The 23424-nt window shown below is 48.7% G+C and overlaps 1 protein-coding gene across 1 annotated transcript in view; it reads left to right on the plus strand.

Annotated features, from left to right (window-relative positions):
- The window catches only part of LOC100476280 (elongation factor 1-alpha, somatic form), a 57883-nt gene extending 35093 nt beyond the window's left edge, over positions 1-22790 (plus strand). The window contains exons 11-17 of the mRNA XM_002913271.4: positions 11607-11758; positions 14644-14823; positions 14922-15218; positions 19378-19528; positions 19615-19871; positions 20770-21004; positions 22669-22790. Coding sequence (XP_002913317.2) covers positions 11615-11758; positions 14644-14823; positions 14922-15218; positions 19378-19528; positions 19615-19871; positions 20770-21004; positions 22669-22790 — 1386 coding nt within the window. The 5' untranslated portion in view covers positions 11607-11614. The remainder of the gene's footprint in view (positions 1-11606; positions 11759-14643; positions 14824-14921; positions 15219-19377; positions 19529-19614; positions 19872-20769; positions 21005-22668) is intronic.
- Positions 22791-23424: the final 634 nt, after the last annotated feature.

The raw sequence follows: 23424 nt of genomic DNA on the forward strand, positions 1-23424 counted from the left end.
GACTCCTAGTCACCCTTCCCTCCTCAGCTGAGAAGTCATGTCCCCTGGGAAGCTGACCCTAGAGAGGCTGGTGACGGCCTGCCTCCCCGTCCCGCTGCGGGTCTGGCTCAGCCAGGAATCAGGTCAGTTTGGCTCTCTGACCCCTTCTCCTGGTTGTCCTGGGAGGGGGGCTCTGAGGCCAGACCCAGGGGACAGGAAGGAAGGAGGACAAGGCTGAAGAAGACAGGCAGCATGTCCCCCACCCTCCCCAACCACTGTCCCAGCTGGCTGGGCTCCTCTTTTCCCACCCCCTCCTTCTCCAGGAACCCAGGGGGCTAAGGAAACCATCCCGGGACAGCCAGGCCAGACCACCCCACCAGGCATCTGGCTAGGTACTGCCACTGGACACCCCCCTCAACACTGTCACCCTCAGCATCCCCGGGGACAGGGGTAACAGAAATAGGACTCTCCCCCGCACCCCTCTACCCCCATTTGCAGGCCTCATCCAGAAGCACGGCTTGGAATTAGTGACAGGGGAGAGCCGTAGACGGACCCCGCTCCTTACCCGGCGGAGGCATGTGAGCCTCAGCCTCCTCTCACAGAAAAGGGGTAATACCAGCACCTACTCCAGGGTTTGCTGCGAAGATTGCGTAAGGTTCTGGAACATAGTTAGGCATCCAGTAAATGGTAGCCGCCACCACTACTGATATTAAACAGTGAAGAGTCCTCCTTCACATTTCATCCCTCACTAACGTTAATCCCTCGCATTTACTGAGCACTTACTATATGCCAGATACCATCCTTCGCCCTTTCCCTGCACCAAGCCCTTCAGTCCCTACTCTGCAGCCGTGGTGCCTGTTTTAGAACAAAGATCAGGGGTCTCAGGCACGGCAGGGTGCACAGCGGGTAAGGGGCGGAGCTGCGGTTTGAACCAGACAGGCTGGCTCCAGAGTGGGGGTTCCTAACCACTCCGCCGCTACTCGAGTTGTCATCACGCCGTCAGCAGTTCTCATGTGATTCTGTCATTGGGAATGATTGTCACTTTTACCTCCCTGCTGTTTCTTCAGCTCAGCATTTTCGGATCACCCATGGGTGCCAGGCCCTGTGCTGGGACAGAAAAAGAGGCAACAGAGAGCTCCCTGTCTGGTTCTGGTTGGGGAAAGACACTTTAAGAAAACCCACACTGGCAAGTGACGGGTTCCACGGCAGGGCCTCTACGAGGCACAGAAGAGGGAGAGAGAAACCTTAGAACACATGACCAAAAAACAGAATGATCTGCTGAAGGAGAATGAATGTTTGCAAGCTGAGCAGGGTCCTGAGGGATGAATAGGAGTTTGACAGGCAAAGAAGGAGGGAAGGACATTCCAGAGAGAGGGAACAGCAGGTGCAAAGGCGAGGGGGCATGAAACCCCACGGTAGGTTCAGGGAAACAGTCATTTGGTAAAACTGGAGGATAAAGAGGAGGAGGTGGTGTGGATGTTTCCAGGTATTATGGCTTTTTTCACCGTGTGCCCCTACAAGGCAATGGTTTTTTTGTTTTTGTTATTGTGATTATGATTGTTTCTCCGACTGGTGACTTTTATTTTCTTGTTTCACATTTCTGTATTTCCCCAAGTCTTGTCTTATTTCTTTAATCATAAAAATATATATCAATGTGATTTTTACTTTTTAAAATTATGTTTTTATTGAAGTATAGTCGACACATAGCGTTACATTAGTTTCACGTGTACAGCACAGTGACTCCACAAGTCGATGCCTGAGCCTGTGCTCGCCACCAACGTGGCTCCCATGCGTCACCATCCGACATCATGACAACACCATTGACTGGATTCCCTGTGCTGTACCTCTCATCCCCGTGACTTACTCATTCTACAGGGCAGTGTTTTAAAAGCTGGCTGTGTGGACTTAGGTAAGTAAGTTCCTTACCCTCTCTGAGCCTCTCCTTTCTTTTCTGTAAATTGGAATATAATATAAACTACCCCAAAGGACTCTAATGAGGATTAAATGAAATAATATCTGTTAAGTGCCTGAAACAAAGTGCTTGCTAAATGCTAGCTGTGGTCACTGTTACTGTGAACAATTACTATGACGATGTAGTTACTTAAAAAATATGCAGTTACTTAAAAAAAAAAAAAAGCAACAAGCAAATTTCCTTTTTTCAGATGGATTCCCAGAAGTGGACAAGGAATTTAAGAGATCAGACGGCACATGTGGAATTAATGAAGTTGAATTATTTACACAGAATCTCTCTCCCTTAAACTTGAAGGCAAAGTTCACAGTTTTATATTAACCCCCAGGAGCATCCAGAAGCAGGAAACATGGGAAGAATCGCAGTGTCTCCAATAACCCTGGGGTTTTGTTTCAAAGTGTTTCAAAGCACTTACTATAATGTACGGTTATATATCCATGCAGTTTATCTTTTTAACTTTTTCTTGAAATTCAACACACACAAATCCTGTGTCCAGCTCAGTTCATTGTCACAAAGGGAACACACGGGCATAACCTGACCAAGAAGTAGACATGACCAGTCCCCAGAAAGCCCTCTTCTCTGGGCCCCCCATCACCTCTTCTCCCAGAGATAGCTGCCATTTGAGAATTCCTTTATTATCGATTTAGATAGTGTCTGTACCCACCTATGTAGTATTTTCTTTGGGCTGCTGTAACAAATTGTGACTAATTTGGTGCCTTAAGACAAGGGAAAGTTACATTCTCACAGTCCTGGAGGCCGGAAGTCCAAATCGAAATGCTGGCAGGCTTGGTTCCTTCTGAAGGCTCGGGGGAGAATCCAACCCATGCCTTTTTCCTAGCTTCTGGTTGCTCCCGGCAAACTCGTCGGCGTTCTTGGAATGTGACAGCCCTCCAGTCTCTGCTTCTGTCTCCACAAGGCCTTCCCCTCAGTGTCCCTTTGTGTCCTGTCTGTCTCCCATAAGGACGTTCTCATTGGATTTAGGGTCCACTGTCATCCAGGATGATCTCATCTCCATCCTTAACTACATCTGCAGAGACTCAAATAAGGTCATATTCTGAGTGGATATGAATGTTAGGGGGATGCTCTTCAACCCACCACGCCCTACAAGCCTGCAACCTCAGAGGGGCCAGTGGTGCCACTCATCTTTGGCTCCCCAGAATCTAGCCCCGGGGCCTGGCATATGTGAGCTGCTCATGAAACGTTGGCTGAATAGATGAGTAGCTGTGCGCCTGGCACACGGTGGGTGACAGTGATCGACTGGTGAGTGAGCGAGATTCAGGCATGGGTTGAGGGTGAAGGCAGAGGATAGGAATGATAATGGGTGCTGTCCCTTCAGCACCTGCCTTCTGTGTGTGGTTCTATTTAATCCCGTGTTATGGATAAGTAGGGGGACCGTGTGTCCTGATTTACCTAGGCTGATGTTAGTTTGCGCCCATTGTCCCAGGATGATGAGTATGTATTTTGTGCCCACTCTGCCCTTTCATTCTCAGAAGTGTCAATAAAGTGTGTGGTCACTCCTCCGGTAAGGCAGCAAGGCCTTAAAAAGTCCTGAAGCGAATTCATTCAGCACCTGATTTGTACCCACCTGAGGTTCTAAAGCCCTTGTCCTCACCTGCTAGTAGGGTGGTAAATTAGGAGACAGGCATAAATAAGCTGGTGTCATCCAACTATCTCAAGAGAGAGGGTAGAGGGTGGGCCTTCACCTCCTGGGACTGCCAGAGGCCAGCTCCCTCCCTGCTCCAGTCCAGTGATCTGTGGAGGAGAAGAGGTGGCTCATGAGAAGGAAGGAACCCCCTGGAGGATCCCAGTTTGGGGGAGAATAGCAAGACCTCAGAGATGGAGGATGAAAAGAGGGGCCCCCTCCTGGCCAGGCAACCCCTTAGGAGAAAGATCTCAAGGGAGAAAGTCCCCCAGGGGACGTTGTCCCCTTTCCCTGCTGCCCAAGATAAAGAGGCCTGCAGAAAAGACTGGAAAGTTTCCGAACATTGACATGACAAGGGGCTCACTCTGAAGTCTGCATCATCCTCCTCAAACCTCCTCCTTTTCCAGATTCCCCATCTTGGTCCATGAACTCCCAACCACACCGATTAGCTACATAATCCACGGGGCCCAATGCAAAATGAAAATGCAGGGCTCCCTTCTTAAAAAGTTATTCATAACTTCAGGACAGTGACAGCAGGGCATTAATGAGGCACTGAGCCCTTCTAAGTGTGGGATGGTGCAGGTCACATGCCCATGAAGCTGGCCCTACAACCACCCATTACCCACACCGGAAACCTGACTGCCATCTTTTGCCTCTCCCTCAATTAAATGGCTGCCCTTCCTCCACCCCAAATGCCATGCCTCTGATCCAGGCAGCATTTCTCACCCCTAGACAAGAGCAGCCATTCAAACAGCTTCCAGGCTTGCCTGCTCTGGCCCATCCTCCCCTCTGCAGCTAGAGAGAGCGCTCCCTAGAGGCCAACCCGACCCTAGCACCTTCCAGCCACCTCTCAATGGCACCTGCGGGAGACTGAATTGTGTTCCCCCCAAATTCTCGTGGTAAAGTCCTAAACTCCAATGTGACTGTATTTGGAAGTAGGGCCTTGAAGAGGTAATTGAGATTAAGTGAGGTCACAGGGTGGGGCCCCGATCTGTTTGGACTGGTGTCCGTACAGGAAGAGACAGCAGCCAGCTGGCCCCCACCCTCTGCCCAGCACAAGCATAGAGGAAACAATGCCAGGCGAGGGCCCAGGAAAAAGGTGGCCATCTACAAGCCAGGAAGAGACCATGACGAGAAACTCAATTGGTTGCCACCTTGATCTTGGACTTCTGGCCTCCAGTACTATAAGAAAATTAAGTTCTGTTCTTTAAGCTATGGAGCCTGTGGTATTTTGTTACGGTAACCTGAGCTGACTAGTACGGTTCCCCACTGCCTAAGCTCTGTTCCTGGTCCTTGTGGCCCTGGGAGGTTGGGACCTACCTCTCCAGCTCTTGCCAGAACATCTTTCCTGTCTCTGGGGGCCCCACATGCTCTCTCTTCCCTGGCTCTTCCACATGCCCTTCTTCTGCCTGGGGACTGTCCTCTCCACAACCTCAGCTGGCCAACTCTTGTTCCATTTTCAGTCCCCAGCTTGGGAATGAAGCATCCCTGACACCCCCCCCACCCCTGCACAGTCAAGGTGGGGCTTCTCTTCCCTGCCCCTGCAGCCTCTCCAGGCTCCCTCTCTTGTCTGTTGCGCTTGTTACCCATGTCACTGCGTATTTTGGGCTTCTCTTGCCTGTTGTTCAGGACCTCCTTGAGGACAGGGACCATAGTCCCCAGCATCTGCTGCTCCCGTGGCTTCTTGTCCCTGGCAGCCCTTCTAGAAAGCTTGAGGCCAAAGAGCAGGGCCAAAGGAGCGGGGCTGAGGGTGCAAGGAGAGAGTTCAGTTAACTGTGCACTCACCCTCCTCCCAGGGAGAATTTCAACTGTGTCTTTTTGGAATGGGTCATTCATTTACTCGATCAACAAACATCCATCGCTCTCCCAGCTAGGGCGGGGCCCTGGGCCCGGTGCTGGATGCTGCAGAGAAGGTGCCTGGGTCCCCACCGGGAGACACATAGACAGCAGACATCACACTGTAGTGAAAGAGGGCCTCCCTGGCAAATCGTGGGAAAGAGAGGACTCAGATCAGCAAGCCTGGATTTGCATCCAGACTTCTCTCTTCCTTAGTTGGTGATCCTGGGCCATCCACATGCCCCACCTTTTTTACCTTGAAAATGATCCTGACATCCACCTGTTTGGATTAGCAGTTCTCAAACTTTTTGAGAACCCTGTACTCTCTTAAGCGTGATTGAAGACCCTACGGATCTTTTGCTTATGCGGGTTATTTCTTTCAGTATTTACCATATTGGAAATTAAAACTAAGACGTGCTAAAAACCCGAGAACACACATGCATTCCATTTCCCATCAGAGTAATGACACAATCTTGCCCCAGGACCTGTGCTCAACCGACAGAGTGAGGAACAAAACCCCAGCTCCCAGCTCTAACTTTATGGAGAAGCAGAAACGACCTTTAAAAAATTTTTAGGGGGGTGCCTGCGTGGCTGCCATTTGAGTGTCCAGCTCTCGATTTTGGCTTAGGTCATGGTGGGGTCCTGAGATGGAGCCCCGAGTCGGGCTCTGTGCTCAGCATGGAGTCTGCTTCTCCCTCTCCCTCTGCCTGCTGCTCCCCCTGCTTGTGCTTTCTCTCTCTCACAAATAAATAAATAAAGAGAAAGAGACCCTGGGATCATGACCTGAGCCAAAGGCAGACACTTCATGACTGAGCCACCCAGGAGCCCCATAAATAAAATCTTTTAAAAAAAATTGTTTTAGGGGCACCTGGCTGGTTCAGTCAGTAGAGACTGTGTCTCTCTTTTTTTAAATTTTATTTTACTTAAATTAATTTTACTTAAATGTAAATTTTATTTTACTTAAATTAATCAACATACAGTATATTATTAGTTTCAGAGGTAGAGTTCAGTGAATCATCATTTGTATATAACACCCAGTGCTTATTACCTCACGTGCCCTCCTTAATGCCCATCACCCAGCTACCTCATCCCCCCACCCCTCTCCCCTCCGGAAACCCTCGAGGCTGTGACTTTTGACCTTGGGGTTATGATTTGAGCCCCACGGTGGGCATAGCAGTTACTTAAAAAAATTTTTTTTTAGTTATTAAAACCAGCATTACAGGTAGGCGGTTTGGTGGCACAACTGATAAACTGTGGAAGTATTTCTCCTTCAGTTGGTAAAAAGCAGCTGCCGTAAACCCTGTGAGTGTCCCCAGCATCCTGGCAACCTCAGCCCACCCCAGAGACCCTCCCACTGTTATAAATAATTCTAGAAAGAATACCCCCATAATTGTACCTCCTTTTGATAAATACCTAGACTCGAACTGAGTAAAAAGGATGCATGTTTAAGGATTTAGATTCAGATTTCCAAAATGCCCTGTAGAAAGTATACATTGACTGAAACTCCCACCAATGAAGTATGAAAGTGCCCATTTTTCCATATCTTCTCCAACAATGTTTTTTATAGTTTTTTTTTTCTTGAAAACCTGACAGGTAAAAAATTGTGCGTTGCTTTCAATTTGCTTTTCTTTCATTCCTCAAAATGTTGAATATTCTTTCTTGGTTTGTTGGCTATTTGCCTATTTGTGTGTTGGTAGGGCCTCTCTTCACTGTTTTCTAACAGCTCTTTGTACATGAAGGTTTGGAACTGCAAAGCAAACATCTGGATTCCAGAACGGATTTGGGGACCGCTTTTCCCACTCCTACCCCCTCTCGCGTTTTCCACAGAGTTAAGAGAGGAATAATTTTTACTTATTCTGGGGAGGCTTCTTACAAGAGAAATCTTAAGAAGATGGAAAACAAGAGATACCAAGATTACAAGTGCTTTTTATTTTAGAGGATTTTCCTTTTCAATCTACCCTTCCACACTTCGAACTGTAGAAAGGTTGCTGTGTTCTTTGTAGCCAGAAAAACTGAGTCATACCTCATGTGATCTTTCTGGCTTGCTTTACTCTCTGGGCCAAGTGGGTCCCCACCCAGGAAACCTCCTCACTCACAAGCTGTGCTTATGCAAATATGACCCCACTTGTCATCTCACCAAGCCCTGATGCACCATGTCTCTGCCACTCACCCACTGTGTGTCCTTGCAGGAGTCCCTTAACCTCTCTGTGCCTCATTTCCCTCTGAAATGAGGAAAGCATTGCCTTGAAAGGGTTTTTGTGAAGATTAGATAAAGTCATCTATACAAGGCACTGGACACAGTGTAGGAGCTCAAGAAACGTCTGTCAAACTAATAACTGATTATTGTTTTTCTTTCAGTTTGTTCTTGGTGTGTATGTGTGGGAGGTGTGCTTGCTTAGCTTTCTCTTTCTTTCAGCTGAAAACTCGCTCAACTTTTCAAAACAACAATAAACCAAGCCCCTTTGCCTTAACTCACATGGGTTAGGAGCCCTTGGTGACAAGCAATAGAAATTAACTGGAGCTTAATGGAAAAGAAGGAAGTGGGGAGAATTTATTACAAAGACTCAGTGGTGTCACAAAGATTCCAAGAGCTCGAAATGGGGATTCTTCTCCCTGTTTCTCCCTGAAGGTCTGCTGTGTTTCCTGCTCCCCGTCTCCCTGTCTCCCTCTAGACTGGCGTTTTCCACCATGTAGCCACCACCAACTGCTTCTCTCAGTTACAGTCTCTACCCCATGTAGAAACTCACTAACTGACCCTAAGTCCCCAAACCAGGATCTGGTTAGAGAGATTTTGATTGGCCCAGATTTGGCCATGTCCAATCAGATGCTGTCCCTTAAGAAATACACAGTAAGTGACTGCCAGGGGGCCAAGGAGTTCACCAAATCTCTGTAGCAGAGCCATCTGAGAAGCTTGAGTTTTCAGAGGGATTAGGGGAGAGGTGACCAGAAATTGCATCCAGAGCTCCCAGGATCGACCGCAGAAGGTCAGAGCTTAAAAGACCTTCATGCATTTCCTCGTTCAACCTCTGCCCACTTTTTATAGAGAAGGAATGAGGTCTAGAGGGATATGTTTGTTATGAGGCAGGCCAGCCAATTGGTGACAGAGCTAGAACCAGAGCTCTGGGCACCATGGCTCAATCTCAAGGTTTCAGAAGACCAGACTTGATTTCTCCAACAGCAGTGCCGTCTGATGGAACTTTTTGTGATGATGGGAATGTTTCACATCCGTGCTGCTCAAAATGGTGGCTCTTGAGCAACTTCACGTGTGGCCCTTGTAGTTGAGGAACTGAATTTTAAATATTACTGAATTTTAATTAATCTAAATTTAAGTCACCACGTGTGGGTAGTGACTACCATACTGGACAGGATAGTCCTATAGCTTGAAGCCTTCTGATCTCTCAGGAAAGGTGTAGACATCAAATTCCCACTAGTTGAAGAATCAAAAGATAAAAACAGAGAATTCATGCAAGAAGATACATAGAGAAAACTATTACTTTGTAAAAGTATTTAATAATTATGGAAATGTAAAACAAAATTGCTTTAAGCTCTCTCCTTTTTGCCTACCAAACTGGTGAAAATAATTAACAGATGTAAATTATACCATTTAATCTCCCAACAACCTTGTGAAATTAACTTTGAGTGTTCTCAGAATTCCTGGGCCAATCATGCCTCCACCCTTTATGACCTGTGTGTTCTTGGATAAACAACTTTGCCTTCATTTCCTTATCTGTTATTAATATTATTACGTACTTCAGAGGGTGTTTTCTAGGGGCAAATGGAAAACTGCATGTAAAGGGCTCAGCACAGTACCCAGCATGTGATAGGTACTCAGTATACGCGAGCAGGGATTATCATCTCCATTTTACATGAAGCTCAGAGAGGGCAACCAACTTGCTCCAAATTGCCCACCTGTTAAGGGTTGAGGCCAGGATTCACACTCAGGTGTCTCTGGCTCCAAAGCCTTCTTCTGGGCTGTCTCCTTACATGGCACAGGATCCCTTAGCACTCTCCCTTCTGCCCCCACTCACCCCGTCCTTATACCCCTGCTTCTAGAACCCTGGTGACTCTGTTGGGTCTCTAGACTCTGATTGTCCCTCAGACCCGGCTCCTGAGCACCCCTCCGCACATTGGGAACCTCCTGGATTAGATACACTGGTGGGGCTGTTGACTTGTTGGTGTCCCAGTATGTCTGCCTGCTGCCTGTCAGGACAAAGCTCCCCTCTGTCCTGCAAGAAGAGAGGGAGAACAAGGCTGGCCCGGGGAAAATGAAGGGGAGGTGGAGGAAGGGGGAGCAAGCCGTGAAGTGACAGAGCTGAGACTTGCCTGGTCTTTGGATCCCAAAACCAGTTTCCTTCCCAACGCTCCACAGATACTTGGAAGCAGGAGCTGACAGTCCAGGGATGGGTGATAAACACAACGATCCCAAGAGCCTCACTTGGCCTCTTATGAACTTGTGGCACTTACAGCTAAGGAACTGTTAACACGCCAAGATGCCAAATAATTAGTAAAAAACAAAGCTTAGATGATGGTGAAATTAGCTAATGCTCCAACCACTCACAAAGCATTTCCCCACCACCACCTGTATCGGAGGAGGAAGGGCCAGAGTTGGTCAGTGTGATCAGCACAGTGCTGTGGTAAGAGCCCTCCAGCTGTCCCCAGTTCCCAACTAACCGCCCGGGTTCTAAGACCATGTTAACCCGTGGTTTGTGGTTAGAGCGCCCCCGTGTGTTTCCACTTTGTCATAAATTCTTTAAAGGGCCAAATATCAATACCATCAAGACTCAGAAGTGAGGGGGCTTATCTCCTTGAATCACCGCAACACCGAGACGTTGGTGGACACCCAGGCCGGGAGAGGCTAAGGGACCACCGAGTGAGAGCGGTGTAGCCAGGATTCCGATCCGTTTAGGTCAGCCTTCTCAGAAACCTATTCTTTCCACCACCTTTCCCTGCATCTAACTGGGCTCCAGGCACAAAGCCTGGTCCTCAGGAACTGATGTGTGGATGGTTCCAGAACCTCTGGAGGCTGCCAGCACTGTACTGGCCTCAGTCTACAGTCCAGTCGCTTGTTCTCAATTCTGGGGCCAGCCCTTCCGTGTGGGAGACTGTCCCCCCCGCTCATCTTCTTCCCAGGTCCTACCCTAAACATTCACTCGGCAAGCCAGGGCTGGGGCTGGCCACAGAAACGAGCAGGGTCGGACTCACATCCCTTCCTTCGGGCATGAGTCCACTGAGAGGCAGCGCTGGGCTCTGGCGGAGACTCCAAGGTCAGACAGCTTGAGTCCTGCTGCCCTCTCCCCAGCGGTCCAGCTCCTGAGCCCCCATTTCCTCATCACTCAGGGAGTGTTAGGGGTAGCATAAAGGTGACGGTGCACACAGGAGTCCAGGCCTGAAGGCGGCAGCAGTCATTCTGCTTTCATTCACCAAACTCAGGGTTTGCCATGGGGCAGGCCAATGCAGGTGGCTGGAGACAGGGATAAATCCGTGTGGTCTGTGAGGCCCAGGAAGGACCAGGAGGCACTTATGTGAAGCGCTAGAGCTCCCACCCCCTTGCTCCTCCTCTCCCCACCCTTTCCTGTACACCTCCCTCCCATAAACACATAGGCCTGAATACCCAGGGACAGCAAGTCCAGGGACCACCTGCCACCCCAGGCCTGTCTTTGACCCTTGGGCCACCCCAGGCCCAGCCTGGTACTAGAGGTGGTGGGAAGGGGCTCTCAATCAGCATCTCAAAGCCCACAGGAGCCTCCTTTTGGTGGTCGGCAAGCTCATCCTCCTCCCAACCTGGAGAAGGCAAGCCCACCCCCTGTGAGATGGGTGCTGGGTTTTTCCCATGCATCCCAGGGCCAGTGGGCCAATAGGAACAAGGGATTTGAGGGGCGGGCTGGAGATGTCGGCTGTAAAAGGGGTGGGGCCCCATTGGTCTGTTCTAGGTGTGAGGAGGTACGGAGGGGCTTCTCCTGGCTCTGGAGGTAGGCACATCCTCCCTGTGGCTGGGGGAGAGACCAGAGCAGCCTCAGGTGTGAGGTGCTGGAGAGGCCCCCTCTCTGCTCTCCTGGCCCAGTGTTTTCCTCTCCTGGCTCACCCTCTGCCAGCTGAGCTGGCCCAGTCCCAAGGAAGAGAAGCTCAGGACAGGAGGTGGCCAATTCATGCCCTGAGCATACCTGTCCTCTCTCTGAGCAGCTCCCAGCATGGGCAAAGAGAAGACCCACATCAACATTGTGGTCATCGGCCATGTGGATTCGGGCAAGTCCACTACGACAGGACATCTCATCTACAAATGTGGGGGCATTGACAAGAGGACCATCGACAGGTTTGAGAAGGAGGCTTCAGAGGTGAGGTTGCTCTATCTGAGCCTCCCTGCCCCTCCTTCCTAGCCTTGGTTTCCCCGGGAGGGGTGCCTCATTGTGGGGGAGGAGACCGCTCACCTCCGCTGAGCGCCTGCTGGGCTGGTAGGTGCTTTCCCTCTCAGTCATGCCAGGCAGGTGGCGTGGCTGCCATTTTCCAGGTGAGACAAATGAGGCTCAGAAGGGTTAAACAGCTTGCCTGAGGATGGTGCCAAGGTTTAAATCCCAGTGTGACACAGATGTCATGCTGTATCCCAGGAGCTGAAGCTGCTGTTTAGAAAGGGGAAAGGCTTTATTTGCCATGCATCTACCAAGAACTTTAGGGTAGCCCCCATGGATATGATGGTAGGTGCAAGCAAGCCTTGACCCCTGGAAACTCCTGGTCATACACCCTTTGGTCTCACAATAAGCTCGGTAACAGCATGGGTGCTGTAGGAGCCCAGGTCACAGACAATGAACGTGTCCTGAGAGGCCTTGAAGGATTCCCAAAGGAAGGGACCTCCTCTGAGCCTTGAGGAAATGGAGCAGGTGTCCGTGAGCCACAAGGAGATTGGAACAGCAGGTGTAGAGCACCTGCGATGGAAAGTCGTTGCCTGGCAGGACAGGGGACGTGGGCCTTGAGTGCCCTGCTAAAGAGCCTGGTCACTTTCCCTGCAGCAACTAAAGGATTTCAGGCATGGGAGTGATGGGAATCAGGCAAGATCTTTTTAGGAAGAGCATCCTGGCTGCAGCAAGGGGAGAACAGGCGAAGGGCCCCATGCTAGGGGCTGGGAAGCCAGCTGGAAAGTTGTTGCTGTTGACCACGGGAGCGAGGACGGTGGCCTGGGCTCAGGCAGCAGCAGCGGGCATGGAGAGTAATGAGTGGAATCCAGGGACGTGGAGGGTGGGAATCCACAGAACTTAGGAGTAAGCTGTAGGGAAGGAAGAGGAGTTGAGGGTGGCTCCCAAGTTGCCCACTTTGGAAACTGGAAAGTCAGCAAACACCAGGGGCAGAGCTGATCTGGAGTCCAAACAGGTCTGCTCTAGATGTGTGAAATCTGAGGTGTCCACAGGGCTTTCTGTGCTCACATCCAGGGGGGCAGCTGAGTACTGATGTCTGGAGCTCAAGACAGAAACCCAGGTTGGAGACTAAACCACGGGAGTGAGCTGGAATGGGTGAGGGACAGAGCCCTGGGGTGGGTGGAGCAAGAGCCCGTGCAGGGGAATGAGAAGGGAGAGCCAGGGAGGTGAGTGAAAAACCCTAGAGTTGAAGAAGGCTTGGACAAGACAGGAACAGTCTGCAGAGCCAGCTGCTGCAGAGATAGAAGCAGGATGGAGACGAAAAGGCAGCAGGTCATGCACCAGTGCCGTCAGCTAGTCTCCTAATCTTGGCTTCCTCAGGTATAGTCAGAATTGTTGCGGGGGCACTTATGTGGCAGGGGCTGCCAAGGAAAGCTTTAGAACTGTGAGAAAGAGACTGGTCCATAGCCAGTATGGTAGAAGCACAGCCAAGAACGTTATGGAAAAACAAATGCTCTCCTGTGGTGGTTCTCAAACTTCCTGGTCTCAGGAACCCTTTGCATTCTTAAAGGCACCCCTATGAGTTTATGTAAATTAGATCTATATATTTATGATATTGAAAAGTACAACTGAGGTTTAAAAATGCTTAATTCACTTAAAAATAATAGTAATAAACTCCTTATATATTAACCTAAGTATCACACTTTTTACGTATGAAAATTAACTCTTTTCCAAAACAGAGAATCTTGGGAGGGTGACGTTGTTTTACATTTTTGCTGGAATCTTTAATGTCTGGCTTAATAGAAGATAGCTGGATTCTCATCTGCTTCTACAATCAACCTGTTGTGATTTCACTGGCCATGTAGCCTCTAGAAAACACCACTGCACGATGATGAGAAAATGAGCGAGGGGAAAGGCAAATAAGGTCTTAGCGTTATAAAGAGTGTTGACCATGCAAACTCCAAAAGGTATCGGGGTCCCTGAACCACTCTTTAATAGCTGCTTATCTAATGAGTATTCTAAACTATAACGGACTTCATAAAATAGAAGTTCCTACAGTAGCAAAAGTTAGGACCCCTGGGTTCTGTTTCTATCTTTTAATAAACTAATTAGTTTCCTTGAGGAAGCCCCCTGGTCTCTGGCCTTTCCTTTTCTCCACTCTGCCCTCTAATTAGAGCTGAAATGAACAGATGCTCAGGACCCCCGAGCTGGCAAGTGGTAGAGTTTACCCTAGACCAGCATGTTAACTTGAATATGCTACCGACTTTTGGTAGCCTTTTTTTTTTTTTTTAAACCAGTGCTGATAGCAGCTTTACTTGCCCAGGCTGCCAAGGGTAATTATCATCACAGATACCATTTAACATAGGGTAGCAGTTAAGAGTTTGAACTTGAGTCTGATGCTTTGCAGTTCAAATCCTGACTCTGCTGTTTATTAATCCTATGATCTTGGGCTAGTCAGTTAATTCCTCTGTTACTTCATCTGCAAGATGAGGATAATACTTTACTAAGTTGTTGTGAGATTGAGATAACCCATGTGAAGTGCTTTATAAAAGCACCAAGCTCAAGGTCAGCATTACTTACGTGTTTGCTATTACGGATTGGAGGGCTTGCTGACCCTGTGCCAGGTCCACATGCCCGCCCAGGCACTTTATCATTTGGCCCTGGGTCACTCTGACTCTCAAACCAGCTCTGAAAGAAAAACTTAATTATACAAGTAATACATTCTATTGTTTGAAAAATTCAACAGTCTCTCCATACACCACCCTGTTACCATCCCTCTGACTCCCAACTCATTTCGGAACTTCCTTCCTGGTTGATGGGCAGCTTTGGGTGTAGGGGTGACCCCGGGGTTTTCCGTCCTGCTCCCGGCCCAGGTGGGCAAAGGCTCCTTCAAGTATGCCTGGGTGCTGGACAAGCTGAAAGCAGAGCGGGAACGTGGCATCACCATTGACATCTCCTTGTGGAAGTTTGAGACCAAGAAATACTACATTACCATCATCGACGCCCCAGGTCACCGTGACTTCATCAAGAACATGATCACAGGCACCTCACAGGTACCCCCAGGGTCGTCTTGGCTCTGCTTCAGGGGTGGGCAGTGGGTGTCCCAGGCCAAGTCTGAGCCGGGCCTTCTTCCCTCTGTCACTTGGGCCAGGCAGACTGTGCTGTGCTGATTGTGGCAAGCGGTGTGGGTGAGTTTGAGTCCGGCATCTCCAAGCACGGGCAGACCCGGGAGCATGTACTGCTCGCCTACACACTGGGTGTGAAGCAGCTCGTCGTGGCGGTCAACAAGATGGACCTCACAGAGCCTCCTTACAGCAGTGCACGCTTTGAGGAGATCAGCAAGGAGGTGAAGGCCTACATCAAGAAGATCGGTTACAACTCCGAGGCTGTCGCCTTTGTGCCCATCTCGGGCTGGCATGGGGACAACATGATGGAACCCAGCACCAAGGTGAGAGCCGACTGGGACGGGGCTAATTAAGTGCAACATTCCCACTCAGATCTTTAAGCTTCTTCGAGAATGTGATACCCAGGACTTACAGCCTGCTTATGGGCCAACCACTGTGAATGATCCCCGTTTTACAGAATGAGCAGAGGTTACTGGAGACTACACAACTAGTAAGCAAGCCGCTGCATCGTGCAATGCAGTATTTGGTTACACGTGGTGATTAACTTTAAGATTTTATTTCTTTATTTGAGAGAGAGTGAGAGAGAGAACACAAGTGGGGAGGGGCAAAGGGAGAGGGAGAAGCAGACTCCCCACGGAGCAGGGAGCCCCAATGCGGGGCTTGAGCTCAGGACTCTGGAATCACGACCTGAGCCGAAGGCAGATACTTAACCAACTGAGCCACCCAGGCGCCCTGGCTATTAACTTTAATAATTTAAGTCAAATGAAGTAATTTCAGTTCCTTAGTTGTATTAGCTATGTTTCAAGTGCCCCACAACCACATGTGGCTGTCATATTGGACAGTGAAGTTACAGAATATTCCCATCATTGCAGACAGCTCTGTTGAGCAGTGCCAGCAGAGCCTGGAATTCTAGTCCATGCTCACAGCATCTAAGCTACCTCTCTAGGCAGGTTAGGAAGTGTGGGGGCAATGTAAATGTGTCTAAGGTATAGTCACTGTGCTCATGGATCCCAGAATCTAACAGCATTTAAAATTCTTTTTTTTTTAAAGATTTTATTTATTTATTCAACAGAGAGATAGAGACAGCCAGTGAGAGAGAGAGAACACAAGCAGGGGGAGTGGGAGAGGAAGAAGCAGGCTCATAGCAGAAGAGCCTGATGTGGGGCTCGATCCCATAATGCCAGGATCACGCCCTGAGCTGAAGGCAGACACTTAACCGCTGTGCCACTCAGGCGCCCCAGCATTTAAAATTCTTAAATGAGTGTCTCCCTACAAAGGAAGTCTAGCTCTGACATCACATCAGGGGTCAACACCCAGCTTTCTCCTTTTGCCCACAGTAAAGAGGTAAGAGAGGAATTAATACTCTGGGGGTTAGGACTCACTTCATGGGACTGAGAGAATTAAATGGGAGACTCCGGGGGTGCCTGGGTGGCTCAGTTGTTAAGCATCTGCCTTCAGCCCAGGTCATGATCCCAGGGTCCTGGGATTGAGCCCCGCATCGGGCTCCCTGCTCTGCTGGGAGCCTGCTTCTTCCTCTCCCACTCCCCCTGCTTGTGTTCCCTCTCTCGCTGGCTGTGTCATTCTCTGTCAAATAAATAAATAAAATCCTTAAAAAAAATAAATGGGAGACTCCACATGGAAATCTGTTCATGCATAGTTGGTGTTCAAATGCTAACTGCTATCCCTTACTATTTTACTGCCTAAAGCCTACCTTTTCTGTAACTGACTTTAGGATTCTTAGCCTTTTCTTCCACATGTACGTAGCATAATCTTTTCCTGATTATATATTTTTTTAAAGATTTTTTTATTTATTTGTCAGAGAGAGAGAGAGTACAAGCAGGGGGAGTAGGCAGAGGGAGAAGTAGGCTCCCTGCTGAGCAAGGAGCCATATGTGGGACTTGATCCCAGAACCCTGAGATCATGACCTGAGCTGAAGGCAGATGCTTAACTGACTGAGCCATCCAGGCTTCCCTCTTTTCCTGATTATAAAAGTTACCTTTGACATTTTTACAATGAGCCTTTCATGCAGATATAAAGCATAAGCTTCATGGGTTATAGATATAACCTAGTTTTCATGCANAGTTTTCATGCTGTCCTTTCTAGATATTCACAGCTGGACTCAAACTGTATGTAATTTTGCATAAAACTCTTTATTTTTAAATTTTTCTTTGCTATTTAAACATATTGAATACTGGGGCACCTGGGTGGCTCAGCCAGTTAGGCATCTGCAGTCGGCTCAGTTCATGATCCCGGGGTCCTGGGATCGAGCCTCGCATCCCTGCTCAGCAAGGAGTCTGCTTCTCCCTCTCCTTCTGCCGCTGCTTCCCTCTCATGCTCTCTCTTTGTCTCTCTCTCTCTCTGAAATAAATAAAATCTTTAAAAAAGTACACATGTTGAATACTTAGTGGGTGTTTTACATTGAAGATCACAGAGGTACAGTAGACTGTGCAGCCATATCCACTATTAAGTGAAAATGGTATTGAGAAATACTATGGGCCGGACACCAGACTAAACACTTTACATGCACAGAACCCCATGAAGAAGGCATTTTATTCCCATGTAAAATAAGAAAGCTTGGACACAGCATAGTTCAGTAATAGTCCAAGGCCCCCAGCTTCCAAGAATATTATTTCTAGTTTCATTAAAAACTGTCATAAGCACCTTGATAAATAAATCCTTGCATGTGTCCTTGATAATTTAATTAGAATAAGTTCCTAGTGAAACAAAGGGTAGGCATTATCTTGGGAGTCTTCTGACACATATTGCCCGATTGTCCTTGGGAAAGATCAGAGCTACCCCTGGGCAGTGTGCTCCTTTGGATAGTACTTCAATATTTGCACNTTGCATGCTGGGCACTGTCCTTGGTGCTGAGGGCGTGGTAGTTAATGAGATGCAACACTATGGTCTTCTGGGGGTGGTGGTAATGGATGATTACAAGTGCTAAGAAAAACCTAAGGGTGAGGGAGGCATGGTATGAAAGTGTTACTTTATATTGGGTGGTGAAGTAGGGGGGACTCTTCTAAAGCAACAGTAGAACAGAACCCTGAAGCTTTGATGCCCATTTCCCAAGAATCACCACATAGTTCAGCTAGTGAGACAAGGGGATTTCATTCTCCTGTCCCTTTGGGTATTTATTAGGCATCGTGTATGTTCTAAAAGATTTTATTTATTCATTTGACAGAGAGAAGAGAGTGCATGCGTGCGCACACAAGCAGGGGGAGGGGCAGAGGGAGAGGGAGAAGCAGACTCCCCACTGAGCAGGGAGCCGGGTGTGGGGCTTGATCCCAGGACCCTGGGATCATGACCTGAGCTGAAGGCAGATGCTTAACCAACTGAGCCACCCAGGAGCCCCATATCTAGTATGTTCTAGATGCTAAAAGAACAAAGCATGCAGTCAGTGGACTAGATATTAGATTTAGGGTTTAACCTTCACTCTCAAATACCTGTGACATCAGAGACCTCAGTTTCCCCATTTTTAAGATGGGGATAATGCTGACCTCATAGGCTTATTCAGGCCTTTGAGCTGGCATAGAGTCAAGTGAGTTGCTAAGTTCATCAAACTAATAGAAGAGCTTGTCTTCACCAATGAGGCGGGTGTTTGAGTGGGAAGTAGGTCCATAGAAGGAAGCCAACTGGAATTCCACTTAACTGATACATCTCTGAAGGCACAGACGATGTCTCTGGTGAGCTTTGGCCAAGGTTTTTAGAGAAGGACATATAGTATCTACTTAAAAGGCATGTATACAATGCACTGTCATCCTTAAGGTTATCTTCTAGAAGGTTTTATGTTCAATAATGCTGCCCTTGCCCAAGGTGTTGGGGAACATCTAGTCTTTAGAAGGTATAAGTATTGGAGTATTTGAGTCTTGTTTTCATTCTCTTTCCTGATGCTTACTTAACTGTGCTGCATGTTTTCTCTGCTCCTCCTGTGTAATGAGCAGATGGAATGAGACCTAAGAGCTAACCAGATTCAAGGAATCTCTGCTTCCTAAAAATATTGGCTCAAGTGAAGGGCAACACCTGCAAGACTTAGAGTAATGGCCGCCATTCTGTGGGTGTGTAGTACGTGTCAAACCTTGTGCTTGGTGGATTGTGTGTGGTCTTTCGTGTCTTCACTTGAGCCTGAAAGTTAGGTGGTGATATCTGTTTCACAAATGAGGAAGCTGAGGCTCAGAATGCATTAAAAAATTGCTTGAGGGGCGCCGGGGTGGCTCAGTCATTAAGCATCTGCCTTCAGCTCAGGGCGTGATCCCAAGTCCCTGGGATCGAGCCCTGCGTCGGGCTCCCTGCTCCGCTGGAAGCCTGCTTCTTCCTCTCCCACTCCCCCTGCCTGTGTTCCCTCTCTCTCTGGCTATCTCTCTCTCTGTCAACAAATAAATTGAAAAAAAATTGCTTGGGGTCTCATGTTAAATACAGGTTGGTTGGCACCTGGGACAGGTTCCCTGGAGCCTAAACAAGCTGCACATCTGATGGCTTTTCCAGATGTCCTGGTTTAAAGGCTGGAAGATCACCAGGAAGGAAGGAAACGTGGTGGGCATGACATTGCTAGAAGCACTGGACTCCATCATGCCCCCTGCCCGCCCTACAGACAAGCCCCTGCGGCTGCCTCTGCAGGATGTGTACAAGATTGGGGGTGAGTACATGCTATGTAGGGGTGCTTGGGGTTGGGGACTCACTGCAGTCTGACTGCTGACAGCTCTGGTTGCTCTGTCCCCCCAGGCATCGGCACCGTGCCCGTGGGCCGGGTCGAAACAGGCTTCCTCAAGCCAGGCATGGTGGTGAACTTTGCCCCCTGCAACATCACCACAGAGGTCAAGTCTGTAGAGATGCACCACGAGGCCCTGGCTGAGGCCCTGCCTGGAGACAACGTGGGCTTCAACTTGAAGAATGTGTGGGTGAAGGACATTAGGCGGGGCTACGTGGCGGGAGACAACAAGAATGACCCGCCCTTGGAAGTGGCGAGCTTCGTCTCCCAGGTGAGGAGGCCCATTTAAGGGGAGTCTCCTGAGACAGCCATACTGTCCTATGAGCAGAATGGTTCACTGGGTCCTTCAGGAAGTGGGCACTGAGCATAGGCTCCATGCTGGGCTCTTGACCAGCAGTGTAGGTAGAGTCAGACTATCTGGGTTAGAATCCTGACTGCAGCTTGCTTGCTGCTTTGCCCTTGAACAAAACAATGCGCTTCGATGATCTTGTTAGTTTCCACAGTACGGTCTTGAAGCCTTAAAGCAATCATTTTCAAACCAGGGGCATTAATGTCACCTGGGAAGTGTTGCAAAAATGCAGATTCCTAACATTCTTCCCAGGGGTTCTGGGGAGTGATTCAGTAGACATGGGTGGAACTGGGAATCTGTATGTTAGAGCAGGTGCTTCCTCGGCCCAGAGTTGGAATGTGAAGGCTGCTCTGAATGCAATCTGGCACATTCTTACTTCTGCCGGTGGAGGCTGGCACTACCTCACAGTGAGCTTGGGAGCATTACACGAGGTGACGATACGTGAAACAGCTGACTTGGGCCAACAGGTCACCTAACAAGTTAGTTAGCTGCTCTTGTAATGCGTTTTTCTAAATGGCAGGGAAAAGTAGTTCATAAAAAACAGGTATGTGTGTAGGTTTTAGTATCACTCATCCCCAGCTCTGCCCCTTCCCTGCTATTTCATCATGGGTAAATTATCCAGGCTCTCTGTTATGAGAATTAAATTGGAATGCATGAGATATGCTTGGCACAGAACTTGGTATACTCTACAAATGTTCAAATGCTCACTGTAATTTAAAGTATGTCCAAGGTGCCTGACCCCTTAGCTGGTTAGGGCTACCTCCTCTGGAGGATGCTGGGCTAATGCCCTCCCCCACTCCCATCCCACCCTGGGCTCCAGGTGATCATTCTCAACCACCCTGGCAGCATCGCAGCTGGCTACTCGCCAGTTTTGGACTGCCATACGGCCCACATCGCCTGCAAGTTTGCAGACCTCAGGGAGAAGATTGACCGGCGCTCAGGCAAGAAGCTGGAAGACAATCCCAAAGCCCTGAAGTCTGGGGACTCAGCCATCGTTCAGATGATTCCACGAAAGCCCATGTGTGTGGAAAGCTTCTCAGAGTACCCGCCCCTTGGTAAGTCTCGACAGCACCTGGCTCCTGGAGCTTCCCCTTCCTCCTCCTGGCTCCCGTGAGCCAACATGTCACACCCAAGCCAGGCTGCGGAACCCAGTAAGAAGGACCAGAGTTCCAGGTTAGAAGGGCCCTAAAAAAGGAAAGTGGCTTGCCTAGTGTCACACAGCAAGGAGGGGCCACTTTAGAGCCTTGTTACTCAAAGTGTGGCCCGTGGACCTCCCAGGGCATCCCCTGGAAGGTGGTTAGAAGTGGAGAACCTCAGGGGCACCTGGGTGGCTCAGTCGTTAAGCGTCTGCCTTCAGCCCAGGGCGTGATTCTGGAGTCCTGGGATCAAGCCCCGAATCAGGCTCCTGCTCTGCTGGGAACCTGCTTCTTCCTCTCCCACTCCCCCTGCTTGCATTCCCTCTCTCACTGGCTGTCTCTCTCTGTCAAATAAATAAAAATAAAATCTAAAAGGAAGAAAGGAAAGAAGGAAAGAAAGAAAGGAAAGAAAGAAAGAAGGAAAAGGAAAAGAAAAGAAAAGAAAAGAAAAAAGAAAAGAAAAGAAAAGAANAAAGAAAAGAAAAGAAAAGAAAAGAAAAGAAAAGAAAAGAAAAGAAAAGAAAAGGGAGAACCTTAGGCTCCATCCAGACCTGCTAAACTCACATCTGCAGTTTAACAAGTTCCCCAGGTAATCGAGATGCACATCAATTTGAGAAACCCTGACTTAGAAGAGGTGAATAAAGCAGAGATTAGCAGGGATTTTCTTCTTCCTTCTTATTCTTCAGTGTGGTGGTTTTCAAACCTGGTGGATAATCAGGACCACTTATGGGGACCCTATTAAACCCAGAGGCTCAGACCCTGGTAGATTCACCTGGTCAAGGCAGCAGCCTAGAAGTCTGTTTCTTAGATTTCCCTGAGTATATTATGCACGGCTAGGTTTGAACAATTAACTTAGAATGTTCTGAACTCAAATACATAGGGAGTAGGCCCTTTTATATAGTGCCTGCTCTGTGCTAGATGATGGATATTTATAAACAAACAAGTCCTTGCCATCAGGGCCTCCCAGTTAATGGGGAAGGGGGTGAATTTCAAAAGGCTAATTTTAGAGGCGGGCCACAGATGCTGCCACATGAATCTTGCAAAGCTGGTTTAGTTCTTTCTACCACTGCCAAAAATACTATGAGGTTGAAGCCAGATGCCAAACCCTTGCCCTCTGTAACTTGGAGTCAGAGGAGCATTCAGGAACCCCCAGGAGAAGCATTTGCCAGATTCACAGTTGAATGTAAATGAGATCCATCCTACGGGTTGTCGGGTTGTCGTGATGGGCACAGAGAAGGTGCTAGTTGCTTGGGGGCTGAGAACATTAGTATGTATGATAGGGTGGCGGGTGCACCAAAAGCAAGTTTTCCCTCATGGAGGTAGGACAGTCCGGTGGCTAAGAATATAAAGTGCAGGTGTGAGACTTTCTGGATGTTCAACCAGCACAGCAAAGTGACCTTCTTCTTCTTTGCCCCAGTTTCCTCAACCGTAAAACAGATATGGTGAGATCTACTTTGAGTTGTTGAGATAATTAAACGCACTCATATGTATAATTCAGAGTATCATTTACTTGACCTCCCAGTGTCCTATAGCTTGTGCCCTGGTAGTGTTCTCCACCTGTTACTTCGTGTCCTGTGTCCTAGGTCGCTTTGCTGTGCGTGACATGAGGCAGACGGTGGCTGTTGGGGTCATCAAGGCTGTGGAGAAAAAAGCAGCGACTGGTGGCAAAGTCACCAAGTCTGCCATGAAAGCGGCCAGGAAGTGAGTGGTGACTGCTACTCTAGGACTTTCTGGGCAAGGGGCAGCCCAGGAGGAGCCACAGCTTGAAAAGAACGGCTCAAGGAGAGGCCTTAGACATCCTCTTCTCTTGCCTGAACAGTCTTAAATCTGCCCCTGTTCATGCACTTTTCTTTTTGCTGACGAGTTTGAGGCATGGGAATAAAGCACAGCAAGTCTTTTTGCCTCTGCCTCTACTGACCTTGATATTGCAAACAAGGAGGAAGCAGGTGGGGTGCTCAGTCTAATTCTACCCCTCACCTTCCTTCTGGTGCCTGACTGGTGCAAGAACCAGAGAGCTAGCTGGGGTCCCAGGGAAGAAAAGGTATAAAGGGGAAAGTCTAGAGCAGCTTTTGTCCCTGGCCAAGTTCATCAGTTCCTAGAACAGGACGCTGGTGTTAAACTGCCTGACTTAAATAGTGTCTATAAAAGTTACTGAAACTTCTGTGTGCCTTGCTCGTCTGTAAAATGGAAAGATGACAGTATCTGCCTCCACAGGGATGTTGAAGTTTGAGTGAGCTGGTACCTGCTGGGTGTGGTAATCAGCTACTCTCACTCACATGGCGTGGGCACCGGTGGCAAGTGAGCACTATTATGGGGAAGTTCTGTTGAAAAAAAGTTGA

Source organism: Ailuropoda melanoleuca, chromosome 2 (genome assembly GCF_002007445.2).
Source record: "Ailuropoda melanoleuca isolate Jingjing chromosome 2, ASM200744v2, whole genome shotgun sequence".
In the NCBI taxonomy this organism is placed as follows: domain Eukaryota; kingdom Metazoa; phylum Chordata; class Mammalia; order Carnivora; family Ursidae; genus Ailuropoda; species Ailuropoda melanoleuca.